This window comes from Oryza sativa, chromosome 5 (genome assembly GCF_034140825.1).
Source record: "Oryza sativa Japonica Group chromosome 5, ASM3414082v1".
Taxonomy (NCBI): domain Eukaryota; kingdom Viridiplantae; phylum Streptophyta; class Magnoliopsida; order Poales; family Poaceae; genus Oryza; species Oryza sativa.
In genome coordinates, this window is record NC_089039.1 from 1,106,880 (window position 1) to 1,125,294 (window position 18,415).

The 18,415-nt window shown below is 53.6% G+C and overlaps 2 protein-coding genes and 1 long non-coding RNA gene across 3 annotated transcripts; 2 read left to right on the forward strand and 1 right to left on the reverse strand.

Annotated features, from left to right (window-relative positions):
• Positions 1 to 9,011: 9,011 nt before the first annotated feature.
• LOC4337648 (uncharacterized) lies at positions 9,012 to 10,834 on the forward strand. The gene is made up of 5 exons (XM_015782509.3): positions 9,012 to 9,259; positions 9,344 to 9,420; positions 9,982 to 10,111; positions 10,395 to 10,492; positions 10,578 to 10,834. Exons 1-5 carry the CDS (start codon positions 9,064 to 9,066, stop codon positions 10,614 to 10,616), a joined length of 540 nt encoding a protein of 179 aa, XP_015637995.1. The 5' UTR covers positions 9,012 to 9,063; the 3' UTR covers positions 10,617 to 10,834.
• A 78-nt stretch (positions 10,835 to 10,912) lies between these two features.
• On the forward strand, positions 10,913 to 13,310 carry LOC136356587 (uncharacterized). Its single transcript, XR_010741570.1, has 4 exons — positions 10,913 to 11,052; positions 11,767 to 11,819; positions 12,747 to 12,826; positions 12,954 to 13,310. It is a non-coding gene; the product is annotated as an uncharacterized lncRNA (long non-coding RNA).
• Positions 13,311 to 14,442: 1,132 nt separating this feature from the next.
• Positions 14,443 to 15,646, reverse strand: LOC4337649 (probable membrane-associated kinase regulator 4). The gene has a single exon (XM_015782508.3). It carries the CDS (start codon positions 15,585 to 15,587, stop codon positions 14,709 to 14,711), a length of 879 nt encoding a protein of 292 aa, XP_015637994.1. The 5' UTR covers positions 15,588 to 15,646; the 3' UTR covers positions 14,443 to 14,708.
• Between the last annotated feature and the right edge of the window lie 2,769 nt (positions 15,647 to 18,415).

Sequence of the window (18,415 nt, forward strand, 5' to 3'; positions counted from 1 at the left end):
TAGCCAGATAGGACGCAATGTTGAGGCCTATGTTGATGACTTGGTTGTGAAGACGCGCAACCAAGAGACCTTACTCTCGGATCTAGCGGAAACTTTCGAAAGTCTCCGCTCCGCCCGCATAAAGCTGAACCCCGATAAGTGTGTGTTCGGTGTGCCTGCGGGCAAGCTTCTCGGGTTCTTGGTCTCTGCCCGAGGCATCGAGGCCAACCCCGAGAAGATACGAGCTATAGAGCGGATGCGCCCCCCAGCAAGCTTAGGGATGTGCAGTGCATCACCGGCTGCATGGCCGCCCTAAGTCGGTTCATATCGAGGCTGGGAGAGAAGGCACTGCCCCTGTTTAAGCTCCTCAAACGCTCCGGGCCGTTTACCTGGATGGAGGAGGCTGAGCGGGCCTTCACTCAGTTGAAGGCGTACCTCAGTTCTCCCCCAGTCCTGGTCGCCCCGGAGCCAGATGAGCCGTTGCTACTCTACCTGGCGGCAACCCCGCAGGTGGTCAGCACGGCGTTGGTCGTGGAGCGCGACGAGGACAACCCTCACTCCGCGCATCCCCACCCTGCGTCGACTTGACCCGGGAGAGAGGAGGGAGGAGAGGCCCCCGAGCCGAACGGTGGCCCAAGGCCCCCGACGGCCGGAGCTGGCCCTCCGCCTGCTTGTCCGATGGTGCCAGGCGCCCCCGACCCCTAGGATGGCCCCGGGGCCACTGCGGGAAGGCCGCGCCTGTCGCCCTCTGACCCCGAGGTCGTCGGCACAGAAGCCGAGTGCGCCCCGCGTGGCCTCTCGGACGAAGAGCGCCCTGGAGATGCGGCCCCTGGCGAAGAGGATCGGTCCCGCCGAAAGGTGCAGCGGCCCGTCTACTTTGTTAGTGAGGCCCTCCGGGACGCCAAGACCCGATACCCTCAGGCCCAGAAGATGCTTTACGCTATTCTGATGGCTTCGAGGAAGTTGCGCCATTATTTCCAGGCGCATCGGGTCACGGTGGTTACGTCTTACCCCCTCGGCCAAATCTTGCATAACCGAGAGGGTACTGGACGGGTGGTGAAATGGGCAATCGAACTCTCTGAATTCGATTTGCGCTTTGAACCACGCCACGCGATCAAGAGCCAGGCCCTCGCCGACTTTGTGGCGGAGTGGACCCCAGCTCCCGAGCCCGTCTCCGCCCTCGAGGCTAGCTCGGGCCCCTCGCAGCTGCGTCACACCGCCTACTGGGTGATGCAGTTCGACGGCTCCCTGTCTCTTTAGGGCGCCGGTGCGGGGGTCACGTTGACCTCGCCGAGCGGAGACGTCCTCAGATACCTGGTCCGCCTCGACTTTCGGGCGACCAACAATATGGCGGAGTACGAGGGACTCCTTGCGGGACTCAGAGTGGCAGCTGGACTAGGGATCCGCCGCCTCCTGGTGTTAGGCGACTCCCAGTTGGTCGTTAACCAGGTCTGTAAGGAGTACCGGTGCTCTGACCCGCAGATGGACGCTTACGTGCGCCAGGTGCGGCGTATGGAGCGCCACTTCGACGGGATAGAACTTCGGCACGTGCCCAGACGGGATAACGCGGTCGCCGACGAACTCTCAAGGCTCGCTTCCTCGCGAGCCCAGACCCCACCGGACGCCTTTGAAGAAAGGCTCGCCCAGCCGTCGGCGCGACCCGACCCCCTAGGGGAGACGAACGCGCCTGAACGGCCCCCGAGGCCCGTCGGAGTCCAGGCCTTGGGACCCGAGGGGAGCGCTCCCAGCTCCCCTAGATTGATTGCTTGGATCACTGAGATCCAGGCGTACCTCGCAGATAAGACTCTACCCGAGGACCGCGAAGGGAGTGAACGCGTCCGGCGCATCTCCAAGCGCTACGTGCTGGTGGAAGGGACCCTCTATCGGCGCGCGGCTAACGGAGTCCTCCTGAAGTGCATTCCTCGGGAACAAGGCGTCGAGCTTCTCGCTGATGTCCATGAAGGCGAGTGCGGAGCCCACTCCGCCTCACGCACCTTGGTTGGCAAGGCCTTTCACCAGGGTTTCTATTGGCCGACGGCTCTCAACGATGCGGTCGACCTGGTCCGGCGGTGCAGGGCGTGCCAGTTCCACGCCAGGCAAACCCATCAGCCGGCCCAGGCCCTGCAGACCATACCTCTTTCGTGGTCGTTTGCTGTCTGGGGGCTCGATATCCTGGGTCCATTCAGGCGGGCCCCGGGCGGGTTCGAGTATCTGTATGTCGCTGTCGACAAGTTCACTAAGTGGCCCGAGGCTTATCCAGTCATCAAGATCGATAAGCACTCCGCGCTTAAATTCATTAGGGGCATCACTGCTCGGTTTGGGGTGCCTAACCGTATCATTACGGATAACGGCACCCAGTTCACTAGTGAGCTCTTCGGTGACTACTGCGAAGAGATAGGCATCAAGCTCTACTTCGCCTCCCCCGCCCACCCCAGAAGCAATGGCCAAGTGGAGCGCACCAACGCGGAAATCCTCAAGGGCCTCAAAACCAAGACCTTCAACATCCTCAAGAAGCACGGCGACTCGTGGATCGAGGAGCTGCCAGCGGTGCTCTGGGCGAACCGAACCACGCCAAGCCGAGCAACCGGGGAAACGCCTTTCTTCCTCGTCTACGGCGCGGAGGCGGTCCTCCCATCTGAGCTCACCCTGAGGTCCCCTCGGGTCACCATGTATTGCGAGGCTGATCAAGATCAGCTTTGCCGAGATGACCTCGACTATTTGGAAGAGCGAAGGCGGCGCGCGGCCCTCCGAGCCGCGCGCTACCAGCAGAGCCTGCGGCGCTACCATCAGCGCCACGTCCGGGCCCGATCACTCTGCGTCGACGACCTCGTCCTACGCCGCGTCCAAACGCGTGCTGGACTGAGCAAGCTCTCACCAATGTGGGAGGGTCCGTATCGAGTGATCGGCGTCCCCCGGCCGGGCTCCGTTCGGCTGGCCACGGGCGACGGCACAGAGCTGCCTAACCCGTGGAACATCGAACACCTTCGTCGCTTCTACCCCTAGTGGGGGTCGGGTGTCATGCCTCGGGCTCGGGCCAACCCCGCACCCCCCTGGGCGTGCAGGGTTGGCCGGGGGCTACCACATGCATATACTTACCTTTTTTCTCTTCCGTATCTCAATAAAAGCATTTTCGATTTCTTGAGGACTGTGTCTGTGCCATCGTTTCCTTTTGAAGAATCTTGGCTTGAATTAGCATGCTCGTGCTCGACCCTGCCCTCGGTGGCCCGGGCCGGCTAAAATCGCCAAACGGGGCCCAGAACTGAGCCGTGCCCCGGGGCGTGGCGAACTCCGGGGGGGAATCGGCAAAGGCCCACAATCGGGTCATCCATAACCCTCGGTCACCGCACTCCCGGCCTGGCCAGTCTCGACACGTGGATCTCCCCAGGCACTAGCCCTGACCCGCGCCGTTTGAGGCTGGGACCTGGGCACGAGCCCTTGTTCAAGCCAAGACACAGAAGAACCGCGGCACAGACCATCCTCGTCTCATACACACAACAAACAGAGCTGACGCAGAAATTTCCTCTTTACTTGATTACAGATTAAATCAGTCTATACAAGAAGGGGGCCCGAAGGCCTCGGAAGAAGAAGCAAAAGTTATTAAGATTGGCGGGGGCCTGAGGGCTTACTCCGACGCGCCCGGGTCGTCGGCCTCGTCGTCGCTGTCGTCCGCACCGTCGTCACCGCCCTCCTCGTCGGAGTCGAGCGCGAACGCGAGCCGAGGGGCCGTACCCTCGAAGCTGTGGACGATGTGGTCGGCGGCGTCCCGGACCTGCGCGCGTGCGCTGTCCTCGGTTCCGGGAGGGAACTCTTCCAGCACTGCCCACGGGGAGAAGTCAGGGTCCCTGGCCTGGTAGCTTGCCAGTACAAGCTCCACCGTCCCCCGGGCGAGGTCCCTCGAGGATGACTTGATCGTCCCCTCGAGCTCCTCGGGGAGCCGCTCGAGGGCCCCGGTCATCTCTGAGAGGCGCTGGGCGAGGCCCCCCTGGTTGGCGGCGTACTTCGCGTGCCGCCCGCCCCAGAGGCCCGCCCGCCGCCCGGCGCGGTCTAGATGGGAGACGGCGTCCCAAAGCATGCCGGGCCCTACTTCGCTCGCCAAGCGGAGGGCCTCGACCTCCCCGGCGGACGAGTCCAGCGCGCCCTGCAGCTCGGCGATGGTGTGTTCGGCGGCTGCGAGGCGGGCGACTAGGTCGCCGTGGCCCGCGGCCGCCCCGCCGCTGCGCGCTCTCCCGTCCAGCTCCTTCGCCCGCGCCTCGAGCTCAGCGGCCCGCTGATCCAGTGCGGCCCTCTCGGCGCGGGCGCCTTCCAGATTGCGGCGCGCCTGCTCCTCCCGCGCTGCCTCGCGGAGGAACAGGATGTCCGCCAGCCGCTGCGCCGCGGCCTCGGCCTCCTCGAGAGCTCGCCCCCGCTCGGTGAGCGCGTCCTCGCGGAAGCGGAGTGCGGACTCCTCTTCGGCGCAGGCGGCCTCGTGCGACGGCGGCCTCGCGGTCCGCCAGGTCTCTCTCCTTCGCGTCCAGGGCGCGGGCGCGCTCCTTCAGCGCCGTGGAGCGAGCCTCAAGGGCCTCTTCGCGCCACCGGGACGCCGCCTCGTTCTCCGCCGCCCGCCGTTCCCGGGCAGCGGCGGCGTCAAGGACCCCCCGGGCAGCGTCGAGCTTCTCCTCCAGCTCCGCCGCCCGGCTCCCGTATTGGAGGCGGAGGTCATTCCGCGCCTCGTCGAGCACGGCGGTGGCGATGAGGGCAGTCTCCCGCTCCTCCTCCACCTCCCTGGCGATCTCCGCCAGGTCCCTACGACGGGCCTCGAGCTCTGAGGCGTGCCGGCGGTGTGCCTTGCGACCCGCCTCCACCATGGCCTCCACCGAGCGCCGCCCCTCCTCGACGCGCGCCCACGCCGCGTCGAGCTCCGCCCGCTCCGCCTGCAGGGCCTCCATCTGGGCACTTAACCCGTCCAGCACCGTGCTGTTCGCGGCGGCCAAGGCCTGCAGGAAGGGCTCCGTGCTCAGTGGGGCAGCGGAAGGCCGAGGGGAGAGCCCCCTCGGTGTGGGTGCCGCGCGGCTCGGCCCGCCGATCGACGTGCCGGACTCGGGGGCGCCCCCCGAACCTGGCTCGTCCCAAGCGTCGCCCGAGGGGTCGGGCCCGAGCGGCGCGCCCGCGGCCTCGTCATGGGTGGCCTCTGAAGTCGTCGTCGCCTCGGGCGGAATCGAGTCGGGGGTTTGGCAGGCCACCTGGCGTGCGCGCGCCGCCTCTGCCACCCGGACGGACTCCCCGGCCCGGCGGAGTCTGGCCTCCTCCCGAGCGGCCTCCTCAGCCTGGCGAACCCGGACGGCCTCCTGGGCAGCCTCCTCGGCTTCCCGGAGGCGGTCCGCGGCTTCTCGCCGGTCAGCTTCCCGCCTCCGGGCCTCCGCAGTCGCCGTCTCCTCGGCCTCAGACCGGCCGGACTAGGAATGGCGGGGGGGGGGGGGCGACGGGATCTCGCTGAGGCAGAAGAAAAACCAGAAGACAAAAAGAAACGGGTGAGTGAAAACTCGCCTTGGGAGATGGGAGAATGAATACGGCCGCGGTGGGCGCGGGGACGAACCTGCGGGGAGGTCGGCTAAACGACCACCTTGGGGGCGAGATGAGGTTCCCCCGGCATGGTACGATCCCCCCCATCTTGCGGAGCCGTTTCTTCTTTCGCTCCCCCTCGGGCTGCGGCGTCGGCACGGCACCCTCCGGGCGCCTGCTGCTGGCACGCACCGCCCCGCCCCCTCGGGGAGGAGATGGGGGAGGAGTACCCTCCTGCTTCCTCTTCCCCCGGGCTTCGGCAGGGCGGCTGCCCCCCGGGCCCCCGTCGCGGGGCCCAGAAGCACGACCCCCTCCCGGGGTAGATTGTTCCCCCCTGCGGCTCCCGCCCGCGCCATCGTGGCCTCGGGGGGCCCGCTCCCCAGACGCCCCGACCACCTGCATGATGGTCAGGATCTTGGCGCGCTCTGGATCGCAGCAGAGGGGGAGGACCCCTTGGGGGATGAGGGATGCCTCCACGGAGCTGAGATTCAGCACCCGTTGGACCACCATCCTGAAGACCTCAGGGTCCCAGTCCCATTTGCACCCCTGGTGGGTCCTCATGTAGTCCTCGGGCCCGGTATACTCCCAGGCGCCCCGGGCGCGCCGCTGGAGCGGCGCGATCCGGCGACGAAGGTAGTCGCCGAACACCATGGCCTCCGTGAGCCCCTGGGATCGCAGACCCGCCAGGCGGTCAAGAACGGCGTCGTAGCCGTCTCCCAGATCTACCGTCGCCCGCCAGCTGGAGGCCTGCGCCGGGGGCTGGCTCGGAAGTCGGAGGCGCGCTTCGTCGGCGAGGGGGGTGTAGAACCAATCGCTCTTCCAGTCGTCCCACTTTTTGCGGAGGACGCAGGGAATGTAGCGGTTCAGCACCTGCCCCCGCGGCTGGAAGTAGCAGCCACCGACTACCGTCAGCGGCGACACCGGCTGTACGGTGAAGAACCACCGGAACAGCTGGAGAGATGGGCGCACCCCGATAAACATCTCGCACAGGTGTGCGAAGATGGCCAACGTCATTATCGCGTTGGGGGTGAGGTGCGCCATCTGGAGATCATAAAACTCCAGAATATCCATGAAAAAAATAGAGAATGGCGGGACCAGCCCCGCCATTGCGAAAGAGAGGAAGAAGACGGACCGCCCGGGTAGTGTGGCGCCGGGCGTCCCTCGCCCAGCGCGACCACCTCCCAGCCGGTGGCAGATTCCGGCATGAATCGGCGCGGCAGCCCGGCCTGCCTCTCGCTCACGATGCGGGAAGGCGGCAGCACGCTACCGTCGAGCGGTGCGGAGCCCCGTGCCATGACGCCGGCGGAGGAGGAGCTTGAGAGCGAGCGAGTGCGGCAAGGGTAGGGCACCGGAAACGAAGAGTTAGAGCACAAGTGGCGAAGGCAAGGGGAAGAGTGGCGAGAGGAAAGAAACGAATCCCTCCCTCGGCGTCTTTACACCCTTGCCAACGCTATGCCCGGCTCCTCGATTCCCGCGCCCACTACCTCGCCCCCTCGTTTCTCGCGCCCACGCCTCCACTAACCCCGCTCGCCCGTTTGCGGCGCACGCGGCAGATGTGCGGCCGTGGCAGTCGAGATGGGGCAGATCGTGCGCGCATTAACTACGCCCGCCAACCGTGAAATGCGCCGTCATCATGTCTCCAGGCGAAACAAACCGGCTCGTCCCGATTCGCGCGCTGCTCGAGTAATGTAGCGGTCTTAAAGAGGCCGCTCATTATTGTCGGTCGGTTTTCCCTTGCCGATGCGCGCGATTTGCGACCGCTGGGTTTCTGCCCGCCTGTAGGGACCGGCCCCACCTGTCACCGGGCCTAAGGAGTGGCGTCACGCCCGAGCGCTTCCCTCGAGGGGGGCGATCGCCCTGGCGTAACGCCGGGGGCTACTGTCGGTGACATGGGGCCGGGGGTATCGTGACTAGAGGCTTGGGTAGCCGCGGTCACCCACGTGGCCTGACCCCCTCGGGGGGGTCGGGCCCGAAGGTGACGTGGCCACCCCTCCCTCTGTCTCCCCGAGGGGTCGGGCCGCTCCCGTTTCGGCCCCGAGGGCTGGGGCGCCCCGACCCCCTGTGGTTTTGGCGCCACGTGTGTGGGTTAGGTGAGCACAGCGGGCTCACCTAACCACATTTATAGCAGGTTGGACGAGCGCGCCACGCCGCATTTAATGCGGCGCAGCGCACGCTTATCCGGTCCGTGACCGGTCGCGGTGAGTGACCGGTCACAGACCGGTCAGATCGCGGGTTAGGTGGCAATAGGCGACCTGTCACACGCCTCGCCCCGTCCCGTCGGAATGATGAGAGCTTCCTGGCTCTTGTCCCTAGCCGGAGCCGGCGTGCCAACTCCAGGAGTTGGTATGTCAGTCCCGGTCAGATTCGTTCCAGGCTTCAGCGCAAGTATGGCAAGGAAGTCGCTGGCCATTAAATGAAGGTTGAAATGGGCGTCCACCGGGAAAAGCGGGCGAGCGGGGCAGGAGGCGTGCGCTCTGCTTGTCAGAAGTCATTTCCGGCTGTAGATTAGCCCTGATTGTAAAAAGCATGTTTCCCTTCTTAGGCAGCTAGAGGCCCATGTGGTGACCCCTGACCAGATAAAAAGGAGGCCCAGGCCTAAGAAAAGAAGAGGGGGGAAAAGAAAGGAGGGGGAGTTGGGACTCTGGCGAATGGTTCCTAGAGCCTGAACTCTCTCTCACTCTCCGCCCTCTGGATTCCTTCACACACAGATCCACCAGAACACAGGAGTAGGGTGTTACGCTTCTCAGCGGCCCGAACCTGTCTACGTCGCCCGTGTCTTGCGCATTTCTTTTCTCGTTGACGTTCCTCAGATCGAGGGCGAAGAACCTCACTTAGCGCCCCCGGCCGAACCGGCAAAGGGGGGCCTGCGCGGTCTCCCGGTAAGGAGCCCCACGCTCCGTCAGACTCCCTTAAAAGTCGGTTGAATCTAATTCATGCTCTTTAACCACAAAACCGGATAGAATGTCTCCCCGAAATATGAAATCGGTGTAATTTGACTCCCTTAGTGGTTTTGGAGGGTGGTTTCGCTGATGTGGCGCTTACGTGGCGGCATTGACTGGGTTTTCATCACATGTGGCGTTGACGTGACGCTTATGTAATATTAGAATTAAAAATAGATATGTGTGACCCACATGTCATCCACACACAAAATATACAATGGACCCACTGACTGTGGGGCCCACATGGTCATCCTCTCTCTCCAACCCTTCTTCTTTCTCACTCTCTCCCCCTTATCTCTCTCTCTCTCTTTCTCTTCACGTCGGCGGCCGTTTGCGAGGAATGGAATTGGAGCGGCGGTGGCGGGCGGTGGAGCGGCGGACAGGGAAACGGCCCATATCCCGTTCCGGCCCAACACATATGGGCCGCACTAGAGTTCTGGTCCAACATATATGGGCCGCATTTAAGCTGGAATCTTTTGCTCCGGTCCAACTGTAGTGGGCTGCCTTCCCAACGGAGACGACACAATACAATCATGATGACATCATCATCCCACCAGAGCGGGGAAGGAAGAAGCTCCGCGAAGTCCGGCGCGGCGGCGAGCACGAGATGGTGGTGCTCCACGTCAGGTGGGCTGCAGCCTCCTCCTCCTCCTCGCCGCCGCCACCGTCATCGCCGGAGGAGGAAGAGATGGAGTTCCTCCACGAGTGCGCCGCCTCCACCCCCGTCGAGGACGTGGCGGCCGCGCTCGCCGGCGTCGCGGCACTCCAGGCCCGCCTGCTCTCCCTCTGCCGCTCCCTTCGAGGTCAGGTCACCGCAACTTCTTCTGCGAGACCCACTCAAGCCTTGGCTGCTGTCATGAACTGACGCGTTGCGGTTTGTGTTGCAGAGAGGGGCGCGGCGGCGGCAGCAGCGGCGGGTGAGGTCGAGAGGGCGGTGGCGGAGGCTGAATCCTACGCCTCCAAGGTCAGCTTCTCACTCCGATTCGGATGCTGCTCAGCTCAGATAGTTTTATTTGGTTGTTACAGTTTTGAGCGATTTATAATTTTGTGGGTTTCAAAGTATGTCGCCTGAATTGTTCATATCAATCTTCTTCCTAGTTGCTACGATTGATTGAGTACACTAGCCTTCAAATTGAACTCCACAGGCCAAATGGAAATGGACATTGGCTTCAAATTTAATTCCACAGGTCAAATGTATCACTAGTTCTCTGCTACTAATACATGTTACATGATTTTTAATTGGATGATAGGCTGATATTGCATCTGTCACCACAAGTGACCAGTAACTATTCTCTGGTACAAACTACCATTATGCAATTACTGTTTTGTGAAAGGGAATCTAAACTTGGCATCGTTGTTCTCTTCAATCTTCATCATTTGTCAAGCTAAATTTTGTAAGGTGTCAAGCTAATTAAGCAAATATATGCCTGTTGCAATCAATGTTAGAGCTTTCAAGTTGAAACGACAGCCCCTTTCCAGGGTATTTCCGTTCGAGATTTTTATATGTGCCCGGTTTTTATTCCAGGAGCAAGTGCGGTACAACAGATTCTTATCCCCTCGTGCTCTAAGGGAGCATATCAAGAACATCGAAAAGACAGCTGTTACCGCTCTACAGGAGTCTCCTGAAGCGTTGTGCCTGCAACAGAAATCATCAGGTAATGCATGAATTGAATTTGCGTGACGAAGATATGATTTTCCAAATGAAACGGTAGTAAATGTTGTATCTGGAGAAAAATAATGAATTGCCTGCTAGATTGGCTATTTCCATCTTTTGTTTGTAGTTCCGTCAATCTTTATAAACTGTATCGACCCTGATGTGAGTTGTTCTGACTCTGAAGTTGGCTATTTTTTTGTCGTAACATGGTTTTTCTTCCCTATTTCACTTAACACAGAATATCATCGGCTTACTGTTAACTTGTTCTTGTAAGCGATATCCAGGCGACAAGCTTGAGAATGTTCAACTTTGGTGGGCTGGAAAAGAGCTGGCCATGGGCAAGAAGTTATGTGACTATATTGGTGTTAATGACAAAACAAAGGTAACCTGCAACTGTAGTTTAAAATGGTTCCTTCAATTCGTGTTTTCCTTTTTTACATTTTCTCTTTTTGTATTAACTTATGCAGATTATCATCAGGTTAAAGCATGTTCCTCAATCCTCATGAGCTTTGAGTGTGCTTCAACTACCCTTCATTGTTCCTGCAGAGTTAGTTTACTTTTGTTTTTGGGTAGTATGCTAGTAGTATGCAAGTTATCCCCGTTGTAAATTATTATTCATCTTCTTCAGAAAACTCCTATTTTTATCTGTGCCATTGAAAACCTGTATAGACACCTTAACTGTAACATTTTCTTTTGATATCTTAGTATTCAATTTTGTCTTCAAGAGATGTGACCATTCAAGAAAGGCAATACTCCAGAATTTAATAAGCGGTTAAGAAAACAAACCATAAGAAACAATGTCCATGGTTAGGTTCAGGCTATCTTGGCTTGGCTTCAGAGTTTGTATGGAAACTGGACATCAATCAAGACTGTCTTGGAAAAGTTCAGATTTACTGAGAAATGATCACACCTAATACCATGCTTAGAGGACCATGAAATCAGGTGATAACCAAACTCATTTCACAACAGTTTTTGTTATTAACAGTGATGCTCTATCGATTTTCTTTGCTAAGAAACTAGAGAATCGTGCGCAGAAAAGTTGCCCAGCTTGTCTAGCATTGCAGCCTATATATATAAAGGGGCCCTAACATGATGTGCTCGACTCTGGCTACTGTATTTAGCTTCTGACTTCTGGAGCTTATTTGTCCCCATATGTGTGTCTCTTGAGTTGCTATGAACAAACACATACTGAGGAACAAAAAGTGTAACTTGTTTTGGATATCTAGGTTTCTTTTATCAGTAGACTATGCTCCACGCTGCAGGAAGGTAGCAGACATCATAAACAGATGCATCTGATTCTTTGCTTAATTGATTTATGTGTTGACAAGCAAAGTGATAGTGAGACAAGTCTTTCGAGTCATGATTTTATCTGTTGCAGCAATTTCTTGTACAATATTTCTTCTGGGTGCTCAGGTTGAGATACCAAAGTATTTGAATTGTTGCCATCATAGATCTTCCAATCGTGAAACCCTACATATGACGTATGGTCGGTGGCTGAATGCCTGAATGCAATTCTTGGCGTTTGCACAGCATGGCCATCACAGGGGTCAGCAGCAAATGTTTCCCATGGGAACGAGAATTTCACAGGATTCAGTCATTTTGTGTGGTTCTGGGATTCTAGCTTGCCCTAATAACAAGGTGATTTACATGTTTCAGTTTGGATCTTTGGGACAAAACAAGGTGATGAAGTTGGTGCCTCCTGTCTACAGGTATAAATCCTATTTGTCAGATCTCTTGTCCTTTACTGGTTAGAAACAAACATTAGCACATTATATTATTATTGTTCTTATCATCACATGAGCTAAGTTGGATGAAGCATTGAAGCCTGTCCTGCCTTGCAGCTGCATTTTACTACTCCCTCCGTCCCAAAATAAGTGCAGTTTTAGCACTATTTATGTCCAATGTTTGACCGTTCGTCTTATTTGAAAAAAGATTATGATTAGTATTTTTATTGTTATTAGATGATAAAACATAAATAGTACTTTATGTGTGACTAATTTTTTAAATATTTTTCATAATTTTTTTAAATAAGATGGATGGTCAAAACGCTGAGTACGCATATCTATGGCTGCACTTATTTTAGGATGGAGGTAGTACCATCAACATAAAGTATCATATCTTGGTCGATTTGTTCAGTGAAACGTTTATATATTCTTTTCATGGCTTTGACCTGTCAGTCAAACAATCTGCTGCCCCTTCTGGGCTACTGCTGCCGAGTTACCAGATGCTAACAACCTAACAGTACAGTAATTCCATTGTTCTTCTGCTTCATCTGTGCCACCACTTGATGGTTGTGGTTTGCCAACATTTAATCTACTAGTACTGTTTTCTTGGTTTTTCGTTTGATGACTCATTTTGCATCCAAGAACACGACAACTGTTAGCTAAGGATTGCACACGAACCAAAGCACTGGTGAGTGCTGTCATCATATGAGGCTCTTGACACTTTTCCAGTTGTTTTTTGCGATTGGAAATCTCTCTCCTTGAAACTTTTTCTCTTTTTTTTCTTCTTCTCCTCTTGAGCAACAGAAAGGTGAAAACTTTTTGCCATGGCCACTTTATCCACCCCAATTCCCCCTTTTTCCCTCTCTCATCTGGGAAGATTCTTTGGTTGTATCCTGAGAGCTGGTTTGACAGGCAAATGGTTTGCTCCATCCAAGGTGCTGTTAACATTAAGCCTGCACTGTAGTAACTTTGACAGTCATTCACAGGCACAGGTATGGTGAAAGTATGGAATCTCTCTTGTGTTTATGCCATTGCTTGCTTTCTCTCTGGCTCATCACAGGGCTTGCTCGTGCTCATCTGGGCCTGTTTGTGTGTTGTTGCATGACCCATCCCAATCAGAAGCTGGCTGGACAAGCCATGGTGGTGGGAGAACTGGGAACTGGCAATCACAACCCCAAAGCTGCTCCCCTTTTGGCCACCCCTACTGTGTTTGTGTGAGTGTGTCAGTGACCAATGCTAAGAGCAGGTACAATAGCAGGCTCTAAGCCAGCTGCAAACATATTTTAAGGAGATAAATGAGGAGAGAGAGAGGAGAGAAGCGGGCTACAGATTTATAGCCAGTTGTAGCACGGACTCCAAGACGCAATGTGTGTATGACAGATGGGACCATGTATTAATAGTGTAGTATATAACTATTGTATAAATGAGCTATTAGATTAGCTATAGATGAATTGGAGCCGGTAGTTGGCTATACTATTAGACTTGCTCTAACAGGAGGGAGTATACTGCATTGCTAGTGCTACTACCTTGCAACTGTTTCAGATGCTATACTTACTACTATCTCCCAATTCAAAAGGAGTAGCAGCAAATCCGAACCATCTTGGTAGGACAGTATACAAAATTTTTGAAATGATGGTTTGAAGATACTAGTCTGGTCTTTTTGGACGATGCCATCCGTAATCGATGGCAATGGAGTACTGTTAGCTTGTTCTTGATTTTGTTTGCTCATCACTGCATTTGCTCCATCTCGATGTCTGTCTGCAGATACATGGGACCCCTAATCTCCTCTTGCTAGATTCCTCAAAAGCATCACCGGCCATGAGAGTGAGCTCAACTGAAAGCAAGCATGCATTGCATTTTCATTTATACATTTTTCAGTGAATACACTACTACTCCTACTACAAAACCTTTGTTTTGAAGCCAAGGAACAGCGAGATGCAGCAGGAGCGTGGCGTGGAAGCTGACAAAGTCACAAAGAGATGTCTGCTTATTAATTTGGGAGCCTGGACTTTGGCGTGCCTTGTACAACTACACAAAGAGATGTGAGGTAGGTGAAGGGTAATACATGATGCAATTTATAGCCAAAAGATTGATTGGTACTCCACTCTACTCCTGCATGAACATGAGGCATATGGTATGGTCAAGTAGCGAGAAGAGAGTGTACTTCGAGAGAGGAATCAAATCTGCCACCAAGTCAGTGCCACCCTAGCACCATTTATCAGTACAGTACCCCAAGCCCCACAACAGTACAACTTCTACCCCCCCCCCCCCCCTCCCTCCACTGCTATGGTAATGCAACGCAATGCAGTATTGGAATGCAATGCTTCTCAACACTCTGTCAACAAGGAAGAAAATTGTATGAAAATGAATGCATCAGAAGTTCAGAACAGATTCAGGATGGAAGCAAATGAACAGAGATTCATATTAATAAAGCTAAAGATTCATATGCTACATTAGGAAAGAAGAACACTACTTCGAAACAGGGAAAATTCCACTGCTATGGCAATGCAATGTGTTCTAAATATTGGTAATGCAATGCAACACTCTGCAAACACAAACCAGGAATGAAGAAATTGGGATGGGGATGAATGCATCAGAAGTTCAGAACTGAAACAAATGAACAGAGAGATTCATATATCATACAGCTAAAATCCTTTGGTCCAACAAAACAAGAAGGGGAGAATCAAAGAAGAAAAGAGTCCATGAATCATCACAGCAATTCATTCACAACAAACATTGCTCATCTTCACAGGGACTCTGGAACAACCAAAACAGAAAATGAAACCAAGAAAAAAAATATGGTCTTCTTTTTCTTCTTCTGTTCTTGTCAACCTCATGAGCCATGACGGTCAAATCAAGAAGAGAATGAAATCATCATCCCCTGCACATCTCCTGCCTCTCCCCCTGGGCGACCTCGCCGCCGGCGGCGGCGGCGACAGATGACACCCTGGGCGTGTTGGTTACCGAGTAGAACACCACGTCGCTGACGCTTCTCCTCTGCTGCTGTAGGTGCTGGTGCTGCGACCTCTTGCAGTGCGCAATGGCGCCCTGGATGGCGCCCTCCTCCGACGACCCGGCGCTGCTACTCCGCTTCAGCGCCGGCGCCGCCGGGAAGAACCTGCTCGCGTTGCCGCAGGACGGCGTGGACGACGACGACGACGAGGTCGAGCACAGCGGCGAGGTCCCCGGCGCCGACGCCGACGCCGCCTTCGTCGCCACCAGCCGCACCCGCCGGATGATGCCGGAGAAGGACTTGCGGTGGCCGCAGAGCTCTTCCTGATCCATCACGCCGCCACCATTGCCGCCGCCGACGACGGCGATGCCGGTCGGCTTGGCGGTGGCCAAGAAGAGGGACTTGATGTACTCCCTCGACGTCCACCTCTTCATCAGCTTCAACCTCTTGGACCACGAGTACTTCTTGGCAGCACACACCTTGCTCATGTCAACCATGTCGTCGTCTTCAACCTCCTTCTTGGTCCCCTGCACCTGCACCTGCTGCTCCTGGAGCAGCTTCTGCACGAGCTGCAGCCGCGGCGGCAGGTGGAGGGGGAGGAGATTGCCCTTGTAGAACAGCTCGTCGGCCGGCGACGCGAACGCCTTGCTGACCACGGCGCCCGAGCTGTGGAACTCGAACTCCCGGAATCCGCCGCCGCCGCAGAGGCGGGGGGAGGAGGGGGGCAGCGGCGTGGTGGTCGGGGTGAGGTCCATGTCGATGTAGTCCTCTTGGATCACCATTGTGGGGGCCCTCGCCATTGTTGCCACCTTTGGGTGGAGGAGGATTGGATGGACAAAATGAGTCTCTCTATACAAGTGAGGGAGAAGAGTGTGGTGAGAATGGTTTATAGTTGTAGGGTTTTGTGTTGGAGTCACTCTACTACTTGGAATGGTAAGACTTTTCTTTTCTTTTCTTTTCCATGTGCAACAATTTTTATTTTTTTTATCAAGAAGAAGAAAATGTTTTTTTTTGTTTCTGGAAGACAGTGTGTGTGAGCTGGTGTTTGGTATGGGAATGCAAATGCAGGCAGGAATGGAGGATGTGCCTCACTTGCAACAGAAATTGTTGTTGCTGAATCACGTTACTTTGCATGGCTCGTTTTGGTTTCCTTTTAGTTCTTGATTTTTTCTTTTTATGTCGCCAGCTTCTCTCTCTCTCTCTTTTTTAAATCCCCTTTCCCTTTTCTTGTTTGGTTGTCAGGACAGGAGACAAGCTTAATACTGAAGTACTGACAATTACTCCTTGCTCTTTCAGGATAACAAGGAGGTTCATTTCATATTCAGCGTTTCAGCTTCAGGATAAACTCCATATATAGAATGAAATTCTCTGATTTGAACTAACATAAGTACAGTAGTAACTTGGTTGTTCAGATTTCAGAATCTTTTGCTCATGCATGCAGGAAGCAGAAGCAGGGGAAGAAGTAAAATGTTCCAGCTGAAAAGTCATATCCGCTCTGCAGAATCCAGACACAAACGCAACAACGCCTTGGAACGTCGCCATTCAATTCAACGCAGGTTTGGTTTCCGTTCTGTTCTGCAAACCCCAAAGAAAAAAAATTAAAATAAAGAAAAAAGAAAAGGAGTAGAGTGCTCGTAGGCCGGAGCAACAAGCAAAGCTAACGATGCAGGATAAAAGCAGTCAACAAAAGACTTCAATGGCTGTGGAAGTAGTAACTGACCAGCAGTAACACTCACACCCAACCCCATTGGGTACAGTAATATATAATCTCCCTCTTTTGCTTCTAAAAAAAATACTAGTAATACTCCAATAAGCTTCTCTTTTCCAAAGCCTACCAACACACCAACCAAGCCAGCATCATTGATAGGCTCAGCATTTCCCTTCTTTTTAATCACCACATAAAATGCTGGACAGATATGATCATCTGCTCTCCTTTTTTTCCCCTCTCTCTCTTTATCTCACTCAAGAAGATGATTGGCTCTTACTACTACCCTAGTACAACTCCAGCTAGTAGTTGTTGTTAGAGCAAATTTAATAGTATAGCCAACTACTGGCTCCAAATTATCTATAGCTAATCTAATAGCCTATTCATATAATAGTTAACTATAAAAATATACATCATTAATACCCGGTCATACCTTTCATACACACATAACGTCTTAGAGTTTGTGTTACAGCTGGCTATAAATCTGTATCCCGTTTTCTTCTCTCTCTTCTCTTTTCTTCTCGATATATGGTTATAACTGGCTTATAGCTTGCTATTGTATCTGCTCTTACAGTGGCTTACTACTATACTCTATGGTGGTAATTACAGAGAGAAGGCAGTGCAGAAGAGATGATGGCATTCATTCAGTCACAAGGGTGGCAATTGTAGCTTGTTTGACCAGCCTTTGGCTTTGGTCCGAAAGGGAGCTCTAAAAACTTTGAACAGTGAGAGCGAGCTCAGCTCTTAACCCAATGGGGCCATAGGTATGTGTGCACTGTGCAGTTGGTTGTGCCTCACTCCCACATGCTGTGCAAAAACCCATTTCTTTACCTGCCCCATTTATCTCCTTGAGTTTAATACTACCTCTCAAAATATAGCAACCTATAATAGGTCCCAAAATATAGCAACCTAGGATACCCATCCTACAATATACCTTATGTCCAGGTTCATAGTCCTAGGATGGGTCTCATCACATCTTAGATCGCTATATTTTGGGACGGAGAGAGTAAGAATCTAAGAGCTTGAACGAGAGTTTCTGGTACCTACAGCTTCTGCCAGGATCAGAACTTCACCCAAACAATATAACTTTTCGTCCAGATTTTAAGAATTTGTATTGTAGAATTCAAAAAATGGACTAGAAGCCTCAACTTCTTTAAATTCTCAGAAGCTAAATACCAACCAGTTGCTTCTTAGAATCTTCTCAGCTTCTTCTTCTTCAGATTCTCAGAAGCTAGCTACCAACCAGTTGCTTCTCGGAATTTTAAGCTCCCAAATAAACCCTGAGTTTAATAAGAGTAGTTAGGATGGGTGCCCTTCTCAATTTGGTTATGGTTTGATTCTCGTTTAAGCATTGTTTGTTTCAAAAAAGATTCTGGTTTAGGTTCCTTTGGGATTGTTGGATTGAAAAAGAAACAAGAATATGGAAATGCAGGAAATAGAGTGTCATGGTTAGCTCAATCCTACAGGAAATAGAAACATGTGAATTTAGGGCCCCTTTGAATCACATGAATGAAAAAATAGAGGAATAGGAAAAACATAGGATTCTGACAGAAATGTAAGTGTAAAACAGAGGATTGCAAAACACAGGAAAAACATAGGAATGATCGTTTGATTGGACCACAGGAAAAACACAGGAATTTGAAGAGAGATAAAAGACTCAAAGGATTTTTTCCATTAGGTTCTACCTCTTGTTAAAATTCCTCCAAAACTTGTATGGAAAGAGACATTCCATTGGAATTTCATAGGATTCCATAAGGTTTATTCCTTTGATTCAAAGGGCTTTGTAGGAAAAATTCCTATAGGAATAAAATCCTCTAAAATTCCTATGAATTTCCTTTGAATCAAAGGGGGCCTAGGATAGAAAATCATAGGAATTCTAAATTACACACTTTATTAGAATACATAAAAGAGGATAGATAAAGA

Bases quoted from the DNA above. Each gene is read 5' to 3' on its own strand.
- LOC4337648 (XM_015782509.3), top strand. From the start codon at position 9,064: ATGGTGGTGCTCCACGTCAGGTGGGCTGCAGCCTCCTCCTCCTCCTCG. The intron at 10,112-10,394 runs GTAATGCATGAA...AGCGATATCCAG, and splicing joins CCTGCAACAGAAATCATCAG to GCGACAAGCTTGAGAATGTT. The intron at 10,493-10,577 runs GTAACCTGCAAC...TAACTTATGCAG, and splicing joins GTGTTAATGACAAAACAAAG to ATTATCATCAGGTTAAAGCA.
- LOC4337649 (XM_015782508.3), bottom strand. From the start codon at position 15,587: ATGGCGAGGGCCCCCACAATGGTGATCCAAGAGGACTACATCGACATG.